This window comes from Falco biarmicus, chromosome Z, assembly GCF_023638135.1.
Source record: "Falco biarmicus isolate bFalBia1 chromosome Z, bFalBia1.pri, whole genome shotgun sequence".
NCBI lineage: Eukaryota > Metazoa > Chordata > Aves > Falconiformes > Falconidae > Falco > Falco biarmicus.
In genome coordinates, this window is record NC_079311.1 from 24,178,488 (window position 1) to 24,198,687 (window position 20,200).

Here is a 20,200-nt window from a genome sequence, read left to right on the forward strand (position 1 = left end):
CTCTGTCTCATGTGGAAAAATAAGGATGTACACCATGTTAAACTTTCTTGTGATGTGGTGTAACTAGAAGTAAGGACAAGATGCAGAAGTATGATCCTTGTACACCCTTAGCAAGTAGAGGATGCGCCAGATGTCTTGTATATAATTTTATCTGACATGCTGCACTGTCTTCAGTAGGTGATTATGCTGAATAGGTGTGCAAGCCTATATGCTACAGGACTGTTCTGTTTGTGGTTTTTTTTTTCAGGATCTAAGAACATGAGCCAGATTACAACAAATGGAGAAAATGAAGGAACTACTAAAATTATTGCACCTTCCCCAGTGAAAAGGTACGTAGACCAGCAGTTCCCTTCCATCTTTTAAGACATTGTGTATTGCGTTGGCTAGAGGAACACACCTCGTAATCTGGTCAGGATAGTCCCGTGAAGTCATATGTGTCTCTTCCCTGGGAGCTGTGGGCTGGCTGGCAGATTTATATCCCCACCCTTAATTTTAGGTGGAATTTGGGTGCCTGAATCAAAAAAGAGTGGTATGAAAAAACAATGAGTCAAAACCTCAGCACCTAACTTTTTTGCTTAGTTGCCTGGATATCTGTCTCTGCATGGCCAGTGACCCTGACAGGTTTTTTTGAGCTGGTTAACTCTGGTCTTATCTCTCCATTGAAGCTGTGGGCTTCACATGCTAGGTATCTAGACTGACGTCTGAAGAAGGGTCTAAAAGATTTACCGCAAGTATTTGGTGGATAGTGTATCCTATTGCCTAATATTTAGAACAGTTGCCTCAAGAAAGAAGATCTGAGTTTAATTGCTTTCTCAATTTGAGAGAAATTTAACCCAATATTCTAGGCCTTAGAAAAAAATTCTAATCATGGGTTAAAAGAAAGTATATGATTTTGCCATACGATCATGCTTAAGCTAGGCCATTGAGCAGAAAACAGTAAAAAGGTATGTAAATACTTGCAGGGAGGGCGCAAAGAGGACACAGCCAGGCTCTTTTTAGTGGTGCCTGGTGACAGAACCAGAGACAATGGGCACCCAGGGAAACACTGGAGGTTCCCTCTGAACATCAGGAAACACTCTTGCACTGTGAGGGTGACTGAGCACTGACTGGTTGCCCAGGGAGGCGGTGGAGCCTCCATCCTTGGAGGTAATTCAACAACCATCTGGGAACGGGCCTGGGCAACTGGCTCTGGTTGGGTCTGCTTGATCGGGTGGTTGGACCAGATGTCATCCAAAGGTTCCTGCTGATCCCAACTGTTCTGTTGTTCTGTGATTTGTTACGAGAGAGAAAAGAACAAGGCAGTAGCTACCCTTATTCCATAGTGCAGAGATGATTGTATTTGGAATGGGTAGGAGCCCTGCCCTAACAGCTTGTGCTCCAAATGCTATATATAAATTTTTAGCAATGAACTGTTAAAAAGAAAAGAATAGGCAGTTATAGAGCAAGAATCAAAATAAGGAGCTCTCAACATGGAGCTTCAAGTTTTCTGAATTTAGGGTTTTTTTTGCCTTAACAGTTTAAAAGCAATTTGTAGGCAGATTCTCACTGAGTCACAGTTTCAAACGGTGTTAGTCACTCCCAGTAAAAAGGTGTTGGAAGTTGTTTTTCTTGCATGCTTCCTATTTAGAAATTGGTTTGTTTCTATGTGTCTGTCTGCATACGTGAAGCGCCTTTCAGGTCTGTCAGGCTTAGTAGACATCAGAGGCAGCACACATAATTTGTAAACTGTTTACAGTTTGGTGGTTTACTCCATCCTACGTAGTTCTCACATTAATTGTCAGTCATGCTTGCAAAGCATCATTCAGCAGCTCTTACAAGCTGAGGTTTTGTAGTTTAACATCTCATTCACTGTTGAGATACATAATTGGTCACTTCTTCACTTCTGTATAAGTGGTACAAATTCAAGGTAAATCATAAACCCCTCCAAATAACAGTAATCTTATGTGAAATTCAGACCCTAACCTTTTAAAATACTTTGAATGAACTCAGTCCTTTTTGCAACTGCATTCCTGGAGGTAATACTAGTATCTGAAGAGCTGCCATGCTCTAGCTCTCTAGCCATAACGTGTGTGTCTGCTCTGAATGAATAATGACCTAGGAATCTAGTGCAGTGAATTCACCTCCCAGGATCATTTCTTTCTCTCTCTTTTTTAAGATATGAGAACATTATTCAAATTTCTTTAAGCCCAGCTTCAATGTAAATATTGTTCAGTAGTTCATGCTGTGCAAGAACAATTGCTTTTTGCAATGCAAGACTGAAACATATTTACCTGAGTTACTTGCTTAGTCTGTAGTTAAGTACATATTTTGAAGCCTGGGCATAGATTCTATGCGCATATGAGTCAATAGTTAATGGGTGCAGTATTTAGAAAATTATTTACCTGATAAAGTGGAATTTATTTTCTTTTCCTGCTGACTTATTGTAGCTTTGCATTTGTTCACTATGTGAGAATTAAATGATTAACAGGCTGAGGTTAGAAGTGGATTAGTGAGTTAAGTAGCCACCATTCTTTCATAAAGCCGAGTCTTTCACCTCTTGCTCTGGGTAAAGTACTCTGGCTTATGTCCTCATCTCTGTAAGCATCTGTAAAGCTTTTTTCTTTGTTTTGTTGCTTAAGTTGCACTTTGGAAAGATATGCTGTATTAATGCTTGTGGTGGGCTGCTATCAGTAATACTTCTTGAAGAGCTTAGTGGAAATCAATGTGACTATCTAGTTCTGTATCAGGTGAACTGTTTGTTCAAGCAGAAAGGGAGCTCTAGAGATGATGATGCAGGATAAGCATGACTAGCCATTGGCAAGCAGATAGGTGCGTAAGTACCTAGGTGCGAGCCACCTTCCAGCACTTGCAGTAGGAGTGAGCAGGCTTTCCAGGAGCATTAATGGGTTGGAAGTTGTAAAACCTGACACTGTGAGAATGGTGGGAATAAAGGAAGAATTGGAGCATCCTGCTGTTTTTCCAGCTGGTTACAAACGCTGATATATATCTCTTAAGTCAGGTGACTGTCCTGATACTTTCAGCAGTTAGTGAAGACAGCTCTTTCATGTTGTGAGATCTACGCTCCTTGTCTAGCAAAAAGGAAACATACGGAGTTATTGGGGAAGGAATGAGAAGAATATGCTACTCTATGAACCTGTGGTCTGTCATGGTTTGAAGTTATAACCCCTGCCTTTATTGGTCCCATCTTAAAGAAGGTACTGTAGACCCTGTAAAATGGTACAGAAATATGGTGAGGATAATCAGAGTTATGTGTTGGCTCCTGTACTGGGAGAGATTGAATAGTCTTTGATTCTTTCACTTTGAAAAGAGACAGTTGTTAAAATTATATATAAAAAAATCATGAGTTGGAGTTTGTGATTAGGGAACCATCATTCATAAGGGTTTTTTTCTTTCTGTAAGCACAGTACTAGTGAGGAACACAGGATAGAAGTTTTGGAACAAGTGGAAGCTTTGAAATAAAATTAAATAATTGTTTGTGCCATAGTTAAATATTGGAGCATACTGCTTTCAGGCACTATTTATGCCAAAAATTCAAAAATGTTCAAGAGATGTTTAAGGAAATCCATGGAAGAAAGTTCTACGAAGAGCTACATAGAACAAAAAGCAGATAAAGCCTCTGGTTCAATAATCTGTTAACTGCATATTGTGGAAAACTGTGAAAGCATATTGCATATTTAACTTATTGTTAGACTTTTTGCCTAGGCATCTGCTCTTGTCTATTCTGAAACAAGATTGATCTTTTTTCTGACTCAGTGCCACCATAATTATGAGCTTCTAGAGCTGATTTTCAGGTCTTTTTTTTTTTTTTCCCCCCCTTCCAATCTCTCTTTCTAGGAGACGTTCTTCAACAGAGCAGCTGTTTGCCCTTTTTCACATAGCAGGCAAATAGCTATATGCTGGCATATATGTATGTCTTTAATTTTTAAGAGGTCAGCAGGAGAGAACATATGATCTGTACAGTATGGGTTTAAAATATATATATATATCTGTACTTTTATTTAGCTTTAAAAAGATGAAAAATGAAAACAGTCCAGAAACCCAAAGAAGTAAAACAAGCGCACCGTGGGAGGAAAATGGCCCCCAGAGGTAAGGCGAGGCATGACGTCTTAGGGGTTGTGCAATGGTAAATATCATGCCATGTCAATAGGTTGAAGGATATTAATATGATATCATAATGTATTAACAGGGTCACAATAAATCTGCGTTGCATATAAGAAGCTAGGTCCTGTCATTGATTCGTAATCAGTTTTAAAAAAATAAAGTAGGTGTAGGAGGAAGTGGTCAGTGTCTTTCCACAGAGATCTGTTCACAGATCCATGCTGTTTAGTATATTTATCAAAGAGCTGGAAAAGGAGTAATAAAGTTTGGTGATGGGGCAGAATCGTTTAGGACAGTGATAGTGAAAGCTGTCTGTGAAGAGTGGCAGAAAGACCCCTAAAGTATGAGTGAGGAGTCACTAGATGGTGGTTGATGTTGAGTCATTGAGTGTAAAGAGAGGCACATAGGAGGAAAAACATAACCCTAGATTTCTGAGTAAAACAAGCAGCTGTGGAGCTATGGAGAACTTCATGAAAACGTGAAAAACATAGCAGTCAGAAAAACAATTAGAAGTTGTTATGAAAGCAAGAGAATAGTGTTAATGCCATTACATACATTTGTAGATCATGTATTTGCTCCATGAATTGTGAGTGCTGTTCTGATATCCTCACCGTAGGAAAATAAAAAGGCTTTGAGAGGAACAGGAAGGGTAATCAAAGATATAAATGGCTGTGCAGGAAATCTGTACAGGGAGCAACAGTGTAAACCAGGCAGGACTCTTCCTTCAGTCTGGAGAAGAGACAACTTCAGGGGATGTGGTCTAGAAAATCATGAGCAGTACAGAGAAAGTAGAAAGAGATCAGTATTGTATTTTTCCAGCACAATAACTTGGGATCTTCAGATGAAGCTACTGGAGGTGGTTTAAAAGTGTTGAGAAAGGTGGTGACTCACTGTGAGTAGGAGACCTGTGGTCCTCCTTTACAGGGAGTGCTGGAAGTTAGTGGAATCCTAGGAGATGCTGGGTGAGTCATGGAAGAGAAATCCCCAAGGGTTCTGAAGACAGAGGTATAGCAGCTGGCTCCATAGATCCCTTGGACTGGGAGTAGTTGGGGACTGAGAGAGCACTGGGGAGCTGTCACATGTATTCAACTTTTTGCTTCCTGTAAGTGGTTGCTTACAGCCACAGGTGGAAACAGGCCCCTGAACCAGATGGCACTTTCAGTGTAATCCAGTACAGTCCTGCATTTACGTGATGATTCAGATATATACATTTTGTGTCTTCCGAGGCACCATGATGATCTACCCTGTGCTCCCTCTGTAAACGTCAAGAGTCTTCAGAGTAGGGACAAGGCAGTGTGCAAACATTCTCTGGCTGGGACAGATGTTTATTTGTGATTTTTAAAGAAGAAGTGTTGTCAGCTTGTCACATTATGGCTCCAGTGTTCAAATTGCTCTCAGGATAGCAGGAAATTCAATCCCCCAGTAGGCAAAGAACGGTAGCATTTAGTTTTTGCAAGTCCATCTACTATAAAGAACTACACAGTTTTAGACCCATAAGCAGACTGTATGCTGCACAGAGCCTTTCACTTAGAACTCTCATTCAGATAGACTGTGGCAACTTTTCAGCTGTGCAGAGCAGTGCTGTAATCAGTCTGCAGAAGCAGGTGAAAAAGAGTGTATCCAGTTTGAAGGCCCAGAGGGTTTTAGGAAAGCAGAAATACCTTAACTGGAATTTCATGAGAATATCATACTTACCGCATAGTTGTTGTGAAGAAGGCAGAGTAATGTTTGGTAAAGATGTGTGGTTGAGTTTGGCATCCTTATTCCAAAACATTGTGGAACATCAGTAGACTACTTTAGAGTGATACATGCTCCATTGCAGGCTCTCTTATACTGTTGGAAGAGGTCTTTACAATCCTATAGGAAGGTGTCACAGGATAATCCATACGGCCATTTGATAGTCTACATCTAATTTGGTAACAACCCAACTCAACCCGCTGGGTCCCACCCAGGCTGAAGTACCTAACCTGAAGCTTGAAACACCTCCATACCATTGGCAGTGGGTTGCACAGAAGAACAGCAGAGAGCTACAGCTAAAATTGTTTCACAGTTCTAGTCACGAGCTCTGTGATGAAAACATGTTGTGGCAGGAACACAGTTTTCATACTTATCTCCATGGACAACATAAAGAATAGAGGTGCATCTGAATGCCTACTTCTGGGTTGGATAATTCATACTAAAGCATAGGAATTGTATTATGCTAAAAGAACATGTGTATACTTGGTTCTACATTTTGTAAGCTTAGAGCTGTTGGCTTGGCAATGCTGAGAGGTGTCCTACATTTTCAAGGTTCGTTGTGAAATATTTGTTGCTGAGAAGCAGTACCACCAGTATTTACATAAGCACATGCACACACGCACATATACATGTATAGGTGAATATGTATATAAGTGTGTGTGAGCCTTCTCTTTTTTGTAGGCTGCATCTCAGTTAGCTGGCCTAACTGTCCTGCAAGTTCTAAAGCTACCTGTTTGCTCTTCCTTTTTAACCCTAGTGGGCTGTATAATTCTCCGAGTGATCGCAATAAATCACCAAAGTTTCCTTACGCTCGTCGACGGAACCCATCAGGTGGCAGCGAGAACGAGTCTGGGCAGCCAGTTCGGAGGAGGTAAGAGCCCCAGGGTTAATTACTGTTAGCTTCTCACACTAGAAAGCTTGAGGTCCTGCATGCTCTGTGTTCAGTAAAGGCTCTGGAAAGCACAGCTGGGTCCTGGTAAAAGGGGTTCTCTAGCGGCTGGTTGTTAGTTTGAAAAAAGACCTGGGTAAGAATACCAGATCTGCTTTTGGAAAGGAAGCTTTGGTCAGCCATTTTGCTTGTGTGCTGTTCTGGGTACTGTGAAAGTGATGTTAAAAATATGAGAAGTTGCATTATTGGCATGTGCAAGATTCTTTCAGTTGCTGTAGCTATTTTTTGCTGGAGAATGAGAGGATTGATGGATGTTGCTTGCTTGACAATGAGATTCTAATACAGAGCAGTATTTTAAGTACATCGCTTTGCTTTAAGTGGCACAAAGATTAAACAAGTGAGCCATAAAGCTGTCTTCAACAGTCCCATGTGTGAATTACTTTACATTTCAAAGGATGCCAGCAAAAATACAAGTATGAGATACTTAATGTGTTTTTAATGGGTAGAAGCTGAATTGAGTGACTTAGAGAAGTAAAATGAAATGGATGGAGATACTGTGCTGTGTGTCCTGGAGTATGTCCAAAATGCAAATTACAGGGACAGTTCTGAAGTGATACAGTTTTGAGAGGGTCCCAGTTACCTGGGATGGTTTGTCCTGCTGAGAAGCTGTTTTCATCACTGTGCTCTGTTGTGAAGTATAGGCAAGCATAGCTCCTGTGCCATACTCATCACAGCCTTTGGAGGACTGCCTTATGACCCAGCACCTGGCAGCTACATCTCCTTATGACATCTTAAGTGATTACTTGTTTGGATTTCAAAGCCATGCTTTGCAAAGGGGTTTCTGATGATGCAGCTATACCTATGAGGAGATCTACTTTGACATGGAGCTTTTGTATTTGTCAGGCTTCTGAGTTGCTCCAGACCTTTTACCTGCCATTAGCTGTCTAGAACAGCAGTGAAGAAACTTACCCATGATGTATGCTTAGTGACCTCATGCCTGAGTTAGTCATTGCAGCTCTCTCTTAAATCAGTAGAGTTATGTTGATTTACCCTGTTGGACAGAGCCCTTGTAAGTGTTAATAGCAATGTGATTCCTGAAATGTTTTTTCTGATTCCAGCTTAGCTGTCAGAAGGGCTTCTTGGACTTTGTAAAAACAAAGGAATAGGGATGTGCAGTGCTGAACTGTCTTGTACCCATAAAAGAGCAGTGTTTGTGCACTATGCAGTAGGACATTTTTTGAGATGCAAAGTGTTTATCACCTGGGACTTGTATTTGTCTGATCTACTCGGTAGACAAGTGGTTGTGCCAATAGAAAGTTTTCCCTTGGAACACCACACCAACAAAATGTTTTTAAAAGTCTTATCTCATATGTGAGACCATGAAGACTGACAATAGTAGGTAGATTCTAACCTAATTATGTCTTCCTGAACCTTGGTTTTATTCATGCACTTTCCCTTTTCAGCTGTGTAATAACAATAGCCATATTGTTTGTGCACTCTTTACTGGAATTAAGAGGAAAACATCAGACTTTGCTATGCTGGAAACAGTAGGGAAGTCTAAAGGCCAGCATACTATGCTTAATGTCACAAGTCAGGAGTTTGCAATGAAAGCTTGAATGGGATCATGCCTTCACAACTTATTGTCGAGGTGTCCTGAAAAATTTTAAACAAGCACGTTTGCCTTAAATCATGCTGGAAAAAAACCAAACTTCGTAAAGTTTTTTTTTAAAAAAAAGATGGGGTTTTTGTGTATTTTTGTTAAGTGACCTCAAAGTATTTCATTAAAACTTCCTTAATGTCACAGGAAAAATCAAAACAGTGGCGAAGATTCAGATTTAAAGCAAAGGAGAAGGTAAATATATAATCTATAGCAGCCATGAATTGATAGTGAAAGTACTGATCATATTTTAGTTCCTGCATCCCCTCCCTTCCTTCTTTCTCCCCCATCTTCTTAAATGTTTAAAAGGCTTGTTGTGTTCTGCCCATTTAATTTTCTCTTTCCTGTCTTAGTTTTGCTGAAACACTCTGTAGCATGCCCTCATCACAGTATAGATTCCTACAAGCTGCCTTGCACATTGTTCCTACACCATGCTGGAAGCAGTTTGTGGAAGTTTACTAAAGGCTTGTCTGCAATTTGAAAGTCAATTCCAGAAGTTTTAGCTTTTGGATTTTGCATCTGCAGATTTTGTTTTGAGTTCTCAAGCCTCCCACTTTTAATTAATCTGTTTTTAAAAGCAAGTCTGCTGTCATTTGAGATGAATTGCCCTGCAAAAAGTAGGTGCAAGGCATATGCAACTTCTTATGGTCTTCTTACTGTCTTGCACATTTTTTGCTTATTTTTTCTCTTAAGCTGCTTCTTTCTTTCCTGTGCAGTCTTGACTGCTTGTCATATTTCCAAATAAAATGCTGGTGTGAATTCAGATGTGCCCTTTAGCAACTCCAGCTTTTGAGAGATTTTTACATCTGGAGTTCTCTAGTGCCATGTCTGCCTACCATGACTCTCTGCTGTGCCTGTCCTCACTCCTGTGCTCCTGCCCTGACTGCTGGAAAAAGGAGACATTGCAGTGCATCTCAGCTGCAGAGTCTCTTGAGGCTTGCAAGGGAGAGGTGGCACACCCAGGATCTGATTCACTGCTGCAGCACAGGAAAGGAGCTCTGGCAGAGACACAAACGTCTCGGGGACAATCACAGGAAGTCAGGGAAAGTGCTCACATATATTGCACTTATTATAAGATAACAGATTATTTTTTTGAAGGATATTACCGTTACAAGCTGCCAGTGATAGTCCTGTAGTAGATGTCCAGCACATAAAACTGAGAGGATTTAGATTTAGTTAGGCATCTCAGGTGGAAAATCCCAGTACTCAGAGGGGACCCCCTTCCCAAAGGCTGTGCCTGCTGTATTACATTACAAATGTACAGGTTTGTTATTGTAAATTGGAATAGACCTTTTCCACTTCCTCACAATTTGGCTACTCTCACTTTAATCTGAAAAGGACTGCACCAAAATATGAGCCTTTTCTGTCAACTGTTTGTGTCACCCCACCCTTCAAGCCCCCTCCTGTATTGTATTTGTTCTCTGTCTTGCCAAACTGACTATGCCTTCTTTCTTGCTCCTTGTGTCAGACCATATAGATATACCACCTGCAAAATACCAAATACATTGCATGACCAAGAAAACATGAGAAAAAAGGATGAAAGGCACTTTGTAATTGTCAGAGATTACATGATCTCATATATTCTTGCATCTGACTTAGGAAATGACTGTTGTTTCCATTTTTGGTATTTTATTCAGTTCAGTAAAAGCTGATATTTAATATTCAGTTGAAGATAGTATTCTGACAGCCAGCATGAGCAGCTGCCACTCAGCTGAGAGCTCAGCAACCCTTCTGTCTCCCCACAAGTGCTTTCCTGACAGGGAACACAAGGTAATTTGATGTGCCGTATCCAAAAGGTGGATCAGATTTCCATTCCTGAAAAGCTAGAGAAAGGCTTATCTTACATTTTAGCAAATAGGAAGTTTTATCTTGCACTTCTGCCACGGTGTGGTTTTTGCTGCCTTGGTACCATAAGTACCTTATGGTACCAAGGCATAGGTACCTTATGGGTAAATTGCTTAAATCAGAGTAAGAAAATACTTAAGTGCTGAGAAATGTAGAACAGCGTCGCTCCGATAACCTGGAAGTGTTGAAGAACAATGTTGCTTGGATGACATAGTAATGTTGAGATTCAAGATTAGTGGAATATTTATTAAAGAGCTGGTAAGATGTAGCAGCGGGAAGGTATGCTTTTGGGCATGTAAGGGCTGCTGCAGTTATAGGGCATTTATGGCTCTGAACTCTCTCAACGTGCTCGAGACAGTATTTTGGACACCATCTTTTAATCTCCCTTCTTCCTGCAGGGTTACATATTTCTGTAGCAGCACACATCTTTCTTATCCTTACTTTCAGCTTCCCACAGAAATGTGTATTTTTTCCCGGGAGACTGGCTATACTGAGCCTCTCTGGCTTTAAATCATGAGCCATTAAATCTGGGAATGGGGAGAGGTTTCTGCTTCTCCTGTGGGGAAATTTCATTTTTCCAAGCCTATTCCCTTTAGACAAGCTGGGTTGAACTGATTTTCCTAGGCATTAGCTGTCCTATTATTCTAAAATGATTCTGTTTGAGTAGGAGCTATTTGAGTTAATGATTGCCTAGTTTAGGAGAGGCAGGAGACCACACTCCATAGACTGAGGCATGTAGTGACACAGCAGTTTGATAAAACCAACCATAATTAACTGGTATTAGGAGCAAATTCATGAGACACTCAACTGTGTTAGAGGGACATCTATAACAGTGTCCTGGTTTCAGAGACGGGGGTAGAGTGAGTGATGTGTCCCTGACCAGACAGGACACTCAGGATGGGTCCATGCTCAGCTATACACTGTTACCTATGAAATCTCTCACATCTTCTCTCATCTTTGGGCTCTTCTTCCTGAACTGTTAGAACATGCAGTGAGCATGTGCTTGTCAGTAGCCTCCAACCTTGTAATGAAATGCTTCCCTTTACCTGTTACCTATGCCTAATGAACTGCCTTTACTCCTTGGCTTGTTTGAGGTGTGGTTTAACAAATCTGTTGTCTTACAAAAGTGGCTTACCAAAGAGCAAAAGAAAAGCCAGGAGGCAAAAGGAGGTACGTGTCCCTGCCAGCAGCATCAGGAGTTATCACCTGATGTCTCCTATGTCCTGCCCAGAGACCTCAGAAGAAAATTTCTGTTTTCCATTGCAGCAAAGCCATCACCAATTCTAATTCCTGATATCCTAAATCCTTCTAAGCCAGCTCATAGAATCATAGAATCATGGGATCGTTTAGGTTTGGAAAAGACCTTTAAGATCATGGAATCTAGCTGTTAACATAGTACTGTGAAGTCCACGACCAAACCATGACCCTAAGCACCACATCTATGCATCTTTTAAATACCTCTAGGGATGGTGACACAGCCACTTCCCTGGGCGGCCTGTTCCAATGCTTGACAACCCTTTCAGTGAAGAGATTTTTCCTAATACCCAATCTAAACCTCCCCTGGCACCACTTGAGGCTGCTTCCTCTTGTCCTATTGCTTGTTACTTGGGAGAAGAGACCAACCCCCACCATGCTGGTATTGGTCAACTTTCCCCATTAATGAGCTGGGCTGACAGAGTTACAGAGAAACAGGTCTGTCTTTGGAGGCAGTCAGAGACCATCATCACCCTAAACCAGGGGTCCTCACACTGTTTAACCAGGGGCCGGCGCGGATGCAGTGGCAGGCAGCCATCTGCGGCTGCTTGGTTTCCCCCCCCCAACCCCCGGCGGAGGGGGCGGGGGGTCTGTAAATGCCGGGGGCCGGATTGAGGACCCTGGGGGGCGTATCCAGCCCACGGGCTGTAGTTTGAGGACCCCTGCCCTAAAGAATGGTCCAAACCGGGTTTTTATGAGAGTGCCATTTTTTAGGACCTAGCTCAGCAGTACAGTAATAGAGTCCTGGCTTCTAGGACCAAAGCCCTGATCTGTCTGCTCCAAAATGATCAATGGCAATCAAGGATTTAAGGGTCTCAGACAGTAGTGGCCAAGCACTTCCTTTGACAGAGAGGAATTTGCCTGTAGGTAGGCATTTTCTTCTTGAAGTTCCGCATCAGCCTGTTCCATCAGTCTTTTCCAGTAATAAATAATCAAAGCCATAAATGTCACTTCATCATGCTTTGCAGTCAGAGGTAACACAGAAGTAACCGCTTTATTTCTTTTTCCCCGCATGACACACTACCTTTGTAGCTTTGCATCGGGTCATCCCAGAGCTGTGCTGATACACACACCTGCCGATGTGTGCACTTTGCTCTTTCTGTGTTTGTAAAGATCAGCATAATCATCGTGTTAGTGGTGTTTCTTCCATACTGCCTGACACTTGAAAAATGATATGAACTTACTGGAAGTCAGATGGAAGTTGAGGTGAACAGAAAAAGGACGGATCTGATGAGCATTTTGTTTTGCCTGCAAAACTGGAATTACTGTATTGTTTCTGTTGCATGTCTCACAATATACAATGAGAAAAGAGCATGCAGTTTAAAGATAAAGTATTTCACAGCTCAGAGAAACATTTCACGGTGGTGTATACACAAAGAATGCTGCGAGATAAAATAAAATAAAACAAACAAAAATGCAGTGCAAAGATTCAGAAGGAAAATAGCACTCGCCTGACACTGCACGCTGGGTGCACCACTTTCAAAGCAGTTATTCCCAATCAATTAATGAGAAAAAGATAATATGACTTTCAGGTGTAGTAGACAAGCCCTCTAGAGTCTTTTAATTCTGATTTTCCTAGTAATGTCTTTGCAGTACTGTTCATTCCTTGTTTAGAACTTCAGTACCTTTGATGTTAGATAAATTAATCTTGAGATGTTGCTTTTCTCCTTTCCAGATCACGGTCTCGCTGTAACACCAGCAGTGGCAGTGAATCAGAAAATTCCAACAGAGAGCATCGGAAGAAGAGAAACAGGTGATCTTTACGTATTTTAGGTATAAAGGCATGAAACACAAACAAATGGAGATGGACTTTTCTGAGCTAGAGCTAATAAGAAGAAATCTAACAAATTTTATATGTTTACCGTCTTCCCGAGGCAGCTTAAGATCCTTTTATGAATGTGAAAAGATATCATTGCCAAAATATATACACACATCATAGGTGCATGCAATGAATGCATACCCTCCTGTTGCTTGGAAAGAACTCATTAATGAACTGCAAACTCAAATACGGGGCATATCTACAAAAGACTTAAAATATTAAAATAAATAAATATGGATAATGTGATAATAAAGTGGATAATGATGATAACAAGATAGTCACAGTATATACTTCAGTACCTCAAAAATTTCAAGTGCAGAATTTTAGCAGAAAATAAGATTTTAAGGAGTATAGTAAAAATATGTTAATGGATCTGAAACTCACTGTTGTTTTTAAATGCATGAATGTCACTGCATAAATGTTTTTATTTTCCAAAATGTAAAAGAGTGTGGGGCTAAACCCAAAATGTGTACAGCATCAGCTTTTAATAGGACAACAGTAGTTAATACCACATTATGCTAGTAAGTTTTAGGTTTTATATTCTGTTTTTCTTGTTGCTGATATGAAAAAGTTAGCATAACAACTGATTTATCGTAGTAAAAACTTTCCTTTAAAACTGTGATTTTTATATTGCATTTGAGATAACAGCATTTGAAAGTTATTTATGAAAATATATTTTTAAAAATCACATAGAATTTCTTCATCTTGTATAAACAGAGCATGTGAAAAACATCACTGGACAAAAGAGGAATTGTTTAAGGCAAGTTTTCTAAGAAGCTGTCTGTACAAGCTGCCATGGTTTCTTGCTGTCTCACATGCAGTACTATGATAAATGATTTTCAGATATTTGGAAGCTCTTAGAAATAATTATATGCTAGATAGTGCTGCAGAAGTATGCAGTATAATAATATTTTAAGCATGTCTTGCAGCGGTTAAAAAGATGCTAAAAAATCATTGTGACATTCAAATAGGCTGGTATAAAGCAAATCTGAGCCATCAGATTTCTTTGGAGTTCACTTACGTTGCAGTACAGTCTTGTGTGATGCTCGGCTAACAGTAACCTAGTGTGCGGGGAAGATTTGTTTTCCAGGTGAGCTCTGAAGTTTAAATGAAATGCTGAGTATAGTTTCAGTGATCAGTAGGTAAATGGTATTTTGTATCCCTTTCTCTTAGAACACTCTTGCCAGGTTTTTTCTCCTGTGAGATTTCTTGTTCAGGGAGATCCACAAGCAAGTGAAGGAAATTAGAAACTGACCACAAGAATGTTTTTAAGAGCTTCTTGCAATATAAAGATTGAATTGTAAGGATTAAGTTCTGCTTATAATTTTCTGAAGAATAAAAGGGCCTTTACCAATCCTTCCCCGTGTCATGGAAAAGTGCTTAAAATTAAAAAGAACTAAAATCAGTTTCTGTGCATTGTTTTTATGTTTTTCACATTTTCTGAAATGTAAGATACATCAGAAAGTTATAGCATTTGCAGCATCTCTTACTATTAGGTGGTCACTTGAAATCAGACCAGATTAAAAGTCCTTACATGTTGAAGTAAACAAGCACTAAATGAGCTGGATGTCTGAGACCTGTTCCTTGTCATCAGGTGCAGGGAAACCACCAGTCATAATGAATTTCTGCATTTTGTTAGCAGCCACATCAGGAATATGATAAGCTGAAAGGGCACAGGCACTGAATAGTTTTACTGTTAGCAGAGGTGAGCCAGGCCTAACAGGGTTAAATGGGAGAATATAATGAGGCTTGCAACTGCTGTTACTAAAGTTTTACCTATTGCATAGATTAATACTGATTTGTTTCCCAGTACGGTAATCAGGCCCCACAAGCAGACAAAAGGTTATACTGTTTTATTGGAATAAAATGACTGAATTCTTATATTACCCAAAAGGATCTGCTTCTGATCTTAGAAGAGTAGAATATATTGTTCACATGAGAAGACATCACTCTAAACTATTTATCAGATGAAAACAAATTATCAGAGAAAAACAGAAATGCAGGTGAAAACTTTTGAAACAATGCTGGAAAAAGGTTAGGGAGAAACTCTACTTGATCTTAATCAGTCGTAGAGGTTTCACTCCATCACATGAGTATTTTATCCTAAGCAGATGTTCATATGAAATCAAGGAAGAAACTGTGATGAGCATATTTCAATCACAGAAGAAATGTAGTTGCTTTTTTTAATGCTGTGGTCAACGTTTATTGTGTGGATAAAAGTATAGTAAATGAGCAGACAATGTATACTAGAGCATTGTCTTCTACTTGACTACACTTAGAAGATCCATTTGATTAGAATCACAGAATGACTGAATGGTTGTGGTTGGCAGGGTCCTCTGGAGGTCATCTGGTCCAACTCCCTGTGCAAGCAGGGCCACCTAGAGCTGGGTGCCCAGGACCATTCCCAGATGGCTTTTGCATATCTCCAAGTATGGAGACTTCACCACCTGCCTGGGCAACCTGTGCTAGTGTTCGGTCACCCTCACAGTGCACAAGTGTTTCCTGACGTTCAAGAGGAACCTCCAGTGTTTCAGTGTGTGCCCACTGCCTCTGGCCCTGGCACTGGGCATCGCTGAAAAGAGCCTGGCTGCGTCCTCTTTGCACTGTCTTTTCAGGTATGTACATACATTGCTGAGATGCCCTGAGCCTTCTCTTCTCCAGGCTGAACAGTCTCAGCCCTCTTAGCCTTTCCTTATAGGAGAGATGCTCCAGTCCCGTCATTATCTTGGTGGCCCTTTGCTGGGCTTTTTCCAGTATGTCTTATACTGGGGAGCCCATAACTGTACACTCTCCAGATGTAGCCTCACCAGTGCTGAGTAAAGGGGAAGGATCACACTTCTCGATACTCCTAATGCATCCCAGGATACCATTCAGCTTCTTTGCTACAAGGGCAGGTTCATGGCTTATGTTCAACTTGGTGTCCACTGGGATCTCAGGTCCTTTTCTGCAAATCTACTTTCCAGTTGGGCAGCTCCCAGCATGTATTGGTGCCTGGTGTTGTTTCTCCCCAGGTGCAGGACTTCACACCTCTCCTTATTGAACTGCACGAGGTTCCTGTTGGCTCATTTCTCCAGCCTGTCCAGGTCCCTCTGGATGGCAGCACAGCTGTCTGGTTTATCAGCCTCTCCTCCCAATTTGGTTTCATCTGAAAACTTGCGAGTATGTCCTGCCCCATAATCCAAATCATTAATGAAGATGTTAGGCAGGAATGGACCCAATATTGACCCCTGGGGTGCACCGCTTGTTACTAGCCTCCAACCAGATTTTGTGCCGTTGATCATTATCCTCTGGGCCTGGCTGTTCAGCCAGTTTTCAGTGCACTTCACTGTCTGCTCATCCAGCCCATACTTCAACAGCTTGTGATGAGACAACATCAAAAGCCTTCCTGAAGTCCAGGTAGACAATATCCACTGATTTCCCCTCATCTACCAAGCCAGTCATTCTGCTGTAGAAGTTTCTCAAGCTAGTGAAGCATGACTTCCCCTTCCCAAGTCCATGCTGACTATTCCTTGTTACTTTCTTGTCAGTAATGTGCTTGGAAATGGTTTCCAGGATTAGCTTTTGCATATCTCCATCACCTTTCTGGAGGTGGAGGTGAGGCTGACCAACCTGTAGTTCCTTGGGTGCCTCTTCTTGAAGACACGAGTGACATTTGCTTTCCTCTATTCTTTGGGCACTTCTGCCAGTCACCATGATCATTCAGAGATCATTGAGAGAGGCCTTGCAATGACGGAAACTAGCTACCTCTGCACCCATGAGCCCATGGACTTAAGTATGCCCAGTTTGCTCAGGTCTTCTCTGACCTGATCGTCTTCCACCGAGGGTATGTCTTCCTTGCTCCAGCCTTTCTCCGTGGACCTGGGGCCTGGGATTCCTGAAGGCAGGTTTTGCTAGTAAAGGCTGAGGTGAAGAAGACATCCAGTGCCTCAGCCTTTTCCATGTCCTGTGTCACCAGGTCACCTGCCTCATTCAGCAGTGGGCCTTATCCTTCCTTTTGTCACCTGTCTGCTTACAGAAGCCCTTCTTGTTGCCTTTGACATTCCTGGCCAGATACAATTCCATTTGACATTTGGCTTTCTTAACCTAATTCCTGCATGCTAGGTGATGCCTGTGTCCTCCCACATTACCTGTCCCTGTTTCCACCTGCTGCATGTTTCCATTTTGTGTTTGAGTTTTGCCAGGAGCTCCTTGTTCATTCATGCAGGCCTTCTGGCATTTTTGCCTGACTTCCTACTTACTGGGATGGACTTCTTTTGAGCTTGGTCGAAGTGACCCTTGAATACCAACCCACTTCCTTAGGCTTCTTTTGTCTCCAACGGCGGCCTTATCCCACTGGACTTTTCCAAGGAGATCTTCGAAAAAGCCAGAGCCTGCTCTCTTGCAGTCTAGGGTTGTGGTCTTGTTTTTTGAGCTCTCTCCTCTCAGGTTCTGAATTCCACCATCTCAGTCACTGCCACTGAGCCTGCCTTTGGACTTCACATCCCCAGTGAACCCCTCACTGTTGTACATTGTACCTAAATGATAGCTTATTGCTCAGATATTTTAAGTGAGGTTTCAAGAATCAAGTCTTCAAAGTTGCCTGTCTTAAGAGAGGTTATCATTGCATAAATGTAGCGTGCTATGGCATCACCTGAAATGGGGGAAAAAGTCTCTAAGTCAACAGATGAGTGAGGATAGTCTTAGGACTTTCCATTTTACCATCAAGTCTTCCTGCAAACAATCTTTGTCACTGTGATAGCTGTTAATCTCAACTGGATTTATTTCACCTGTCATTAACAAGGATTTTTTTCCTATAAGGCATAAATGAACTTGTTCCTTTGTGGGAGCAAAAAGTAAAAAGAGTGAAAGGGAAGTTGTAATGGACTGAGTACAAGGGCAACACTTTTTTGTTAGAACTATCTTTAAATAGAAGTTTAGGTTATGAGTTAAATTTCTTTCCACTCTTTTTGGGGTGAGGTGGGTGTTTGGCTTTTGTGGTCATCTCTGTGGCCGAAAAGCTAAAGGTTCTGCCCCAAAATTGTTATGATTTGGTCATTGCATCTAAATAATGTATTTCGTGTAGAGATTGTGTTACCTGGGTCATCCTTTATGTTGCTAAATGTGAGCGGAGTACCTTTCTTTGCAGCTGCGAAATGAATGCTTTATTCCTTCTTATTTCAGTGTGCTGACACTGCTTATTTTAACAAGCTCCCGTGCTACTTTATGTATTTAGGGTTTTGGTATTGTGCTGAAATTAAAGAGATAAATAACAGTGGTGAACAATGTTACAACAAGTAGAAGCAAGGAGGCAGAGTAGGAATTACTTGGGATAGATAAAAGCATTGCAAAGGACTGTGCTTGCCATGCAGTGGCAGATGCTAATCTACTAGATTAGTGGAATAGACCAGAGCAGAAATGATGTGTTTAGTCCCTTAATGAGAGGTCATTTGTGGTCAGTGTGGAAGTGGGGCTTCAGGCACAGAGGTGCAGGATCTCATGTGCTCTGTGCCATGGTATGGACCTCGTGCTCTTGCTACATTGTGTGGGTTTCCTGAGAAGAATGAGTGTCTCTTAGATGTTTTATGGCAAGCATTCAAATGCCTTCTTCAGTGCACAGCTGTCTACTTGACCTGTTAGGAGTTGTGTGGGAGAGATGGGGCAAGGTACTGTACTGGCAAGCTGGCAGATCCACCACCCATGGCAGCAGTGCTGGTCTGGCCGCTGCCTGTCTTATTTTTGTGCAAGTGATTGCCATATGTGGGAGGCATTTGACTGTGTTTATACCATGTGAAATTATTGCAGTCTCCACAAATTGGATTACTGGGGACGAAAATCACAATTCATTACTTGTTGCTGTGCGAGTTCTTCTGCTGAATCTTTAGGTAGAAGTTTATGTTAATCCCTGTCACCAGATTACAGGTTGAAAAAGACTTGCTTAGAAATCAAAACCTGATGTTTGCGGTTTTCTCTGGATGCTTGGTACCATTTGGTAGAGTTGTAGCGCTTTACACTAGTTGAGGATCCAGCTCAAAATCCATTATGCATGTGAGAGAAGATCTGATTAGAGGAAAAGCAGCATCCTGCATAGCCAGTTTAGCCTGATACAATTCAAAACTCAAGGAGGAAGGCACATCTATAGTGAAAAGCCACAACAGCAGCATGCTTTGCATCTCCTATCAGTCATGTCTCCGGTGTAATCCCTTTATCTCTGCTGGCTTGTTTTACTTGTCAGTTTTCTGTTGTTTTCTGTTAAACTACTCTGGTTTCTTCAGTATGCCAGCCATACTATCCTATCAGAGAGCCCACTCCTGGAGTGATATTTTCCAGGGTTGTTTCTAAATCCCTGCTGAATTTTAAATTCAGTGCTGTGACCAAACATACTAATTTGTTCCACCTTAGCACTTCATCACACCACCCATTTCAGCAACCTCGAAACTACGAAGCATCTGTAGAGCTTTGGCCAAATGCTGGCATTCTGCTTGGTCTGGCTGGTTGGGTCGTTGCATAGGTACTTCAGCCCGCTAAGAAACATGCTGAATTTATAGGATTTTGACATTTGGTTTCATCTGTACTACATTCCCATAATGGATTCATGGATTTTAAAAAAAGCAAACCAAAACAAAAAGGAGAAATTAAAGGCATATCATGTCATTGAGAAGCTCACAATCAGAGACAGAGGCCAAAGCCACAGGGGATGGCACAGAAGGGGTGCAGTGGCAGGACGCTATGTACCTGGGGCCGACAGGCAGACCTGCATGCATTCTGGGCTTTGTGGCAGGCCAGGGTGAAGGAATAGCTTCCTCTGAGTGGGAACTCACCAAGGGCATCCCTGGGGGATTTTCCCTGCATCCCTGCAACAAAGTATTTAGAAAAGTTGTAGTAGCAGAGCCTTGTATCATGATGTGGGGCTTATACTTGCTGC

General features: G+C 41.5%; 1 protein-coding gene across 3 annotated transcripts in view; it reads left to right on the top strand.

Moving 5' to 3' along the window:
* Nucleotides 1–20,200, top strand: part of EPB41L4A (erythrocyte membrane protein band 4.1 like 4A) — a 134,070-nt gene that overhangs the window by 101,375 nt on the left and 12,495 nt on the right. The window contains exons 13-17 of one of the 3 annotated variants that reach the window (XM_056324506.1): nucleotides 248–329; nucleotides 4,003–4,086; nucleotides 6,593–6,706; nucleotides 8,529–8,576; nucleotides 13,156–13,233. In XM_056324506.1, the coding sequence (XP_056180481.1) occupies nucleotides 248–329; nucleotides 4,003–4,086; nucleotides 6,593–6,706; nucleotides 8,529–8,576; nucleotides 13,156–13,233 (406 nt within the window). The remainder of the gene's footprint in view (nucleotides 1–247; nucleotides 330–4,002; nucleotides 4,087–6,592; nucleotides 6,707–8,528; nucleotides 8,577–13,155; nucleotides 13,234–20,200) is intronic. The other 2 variants (XM_056324507.1, XM_056324508.1) reach the window with 2 other exon arrangements.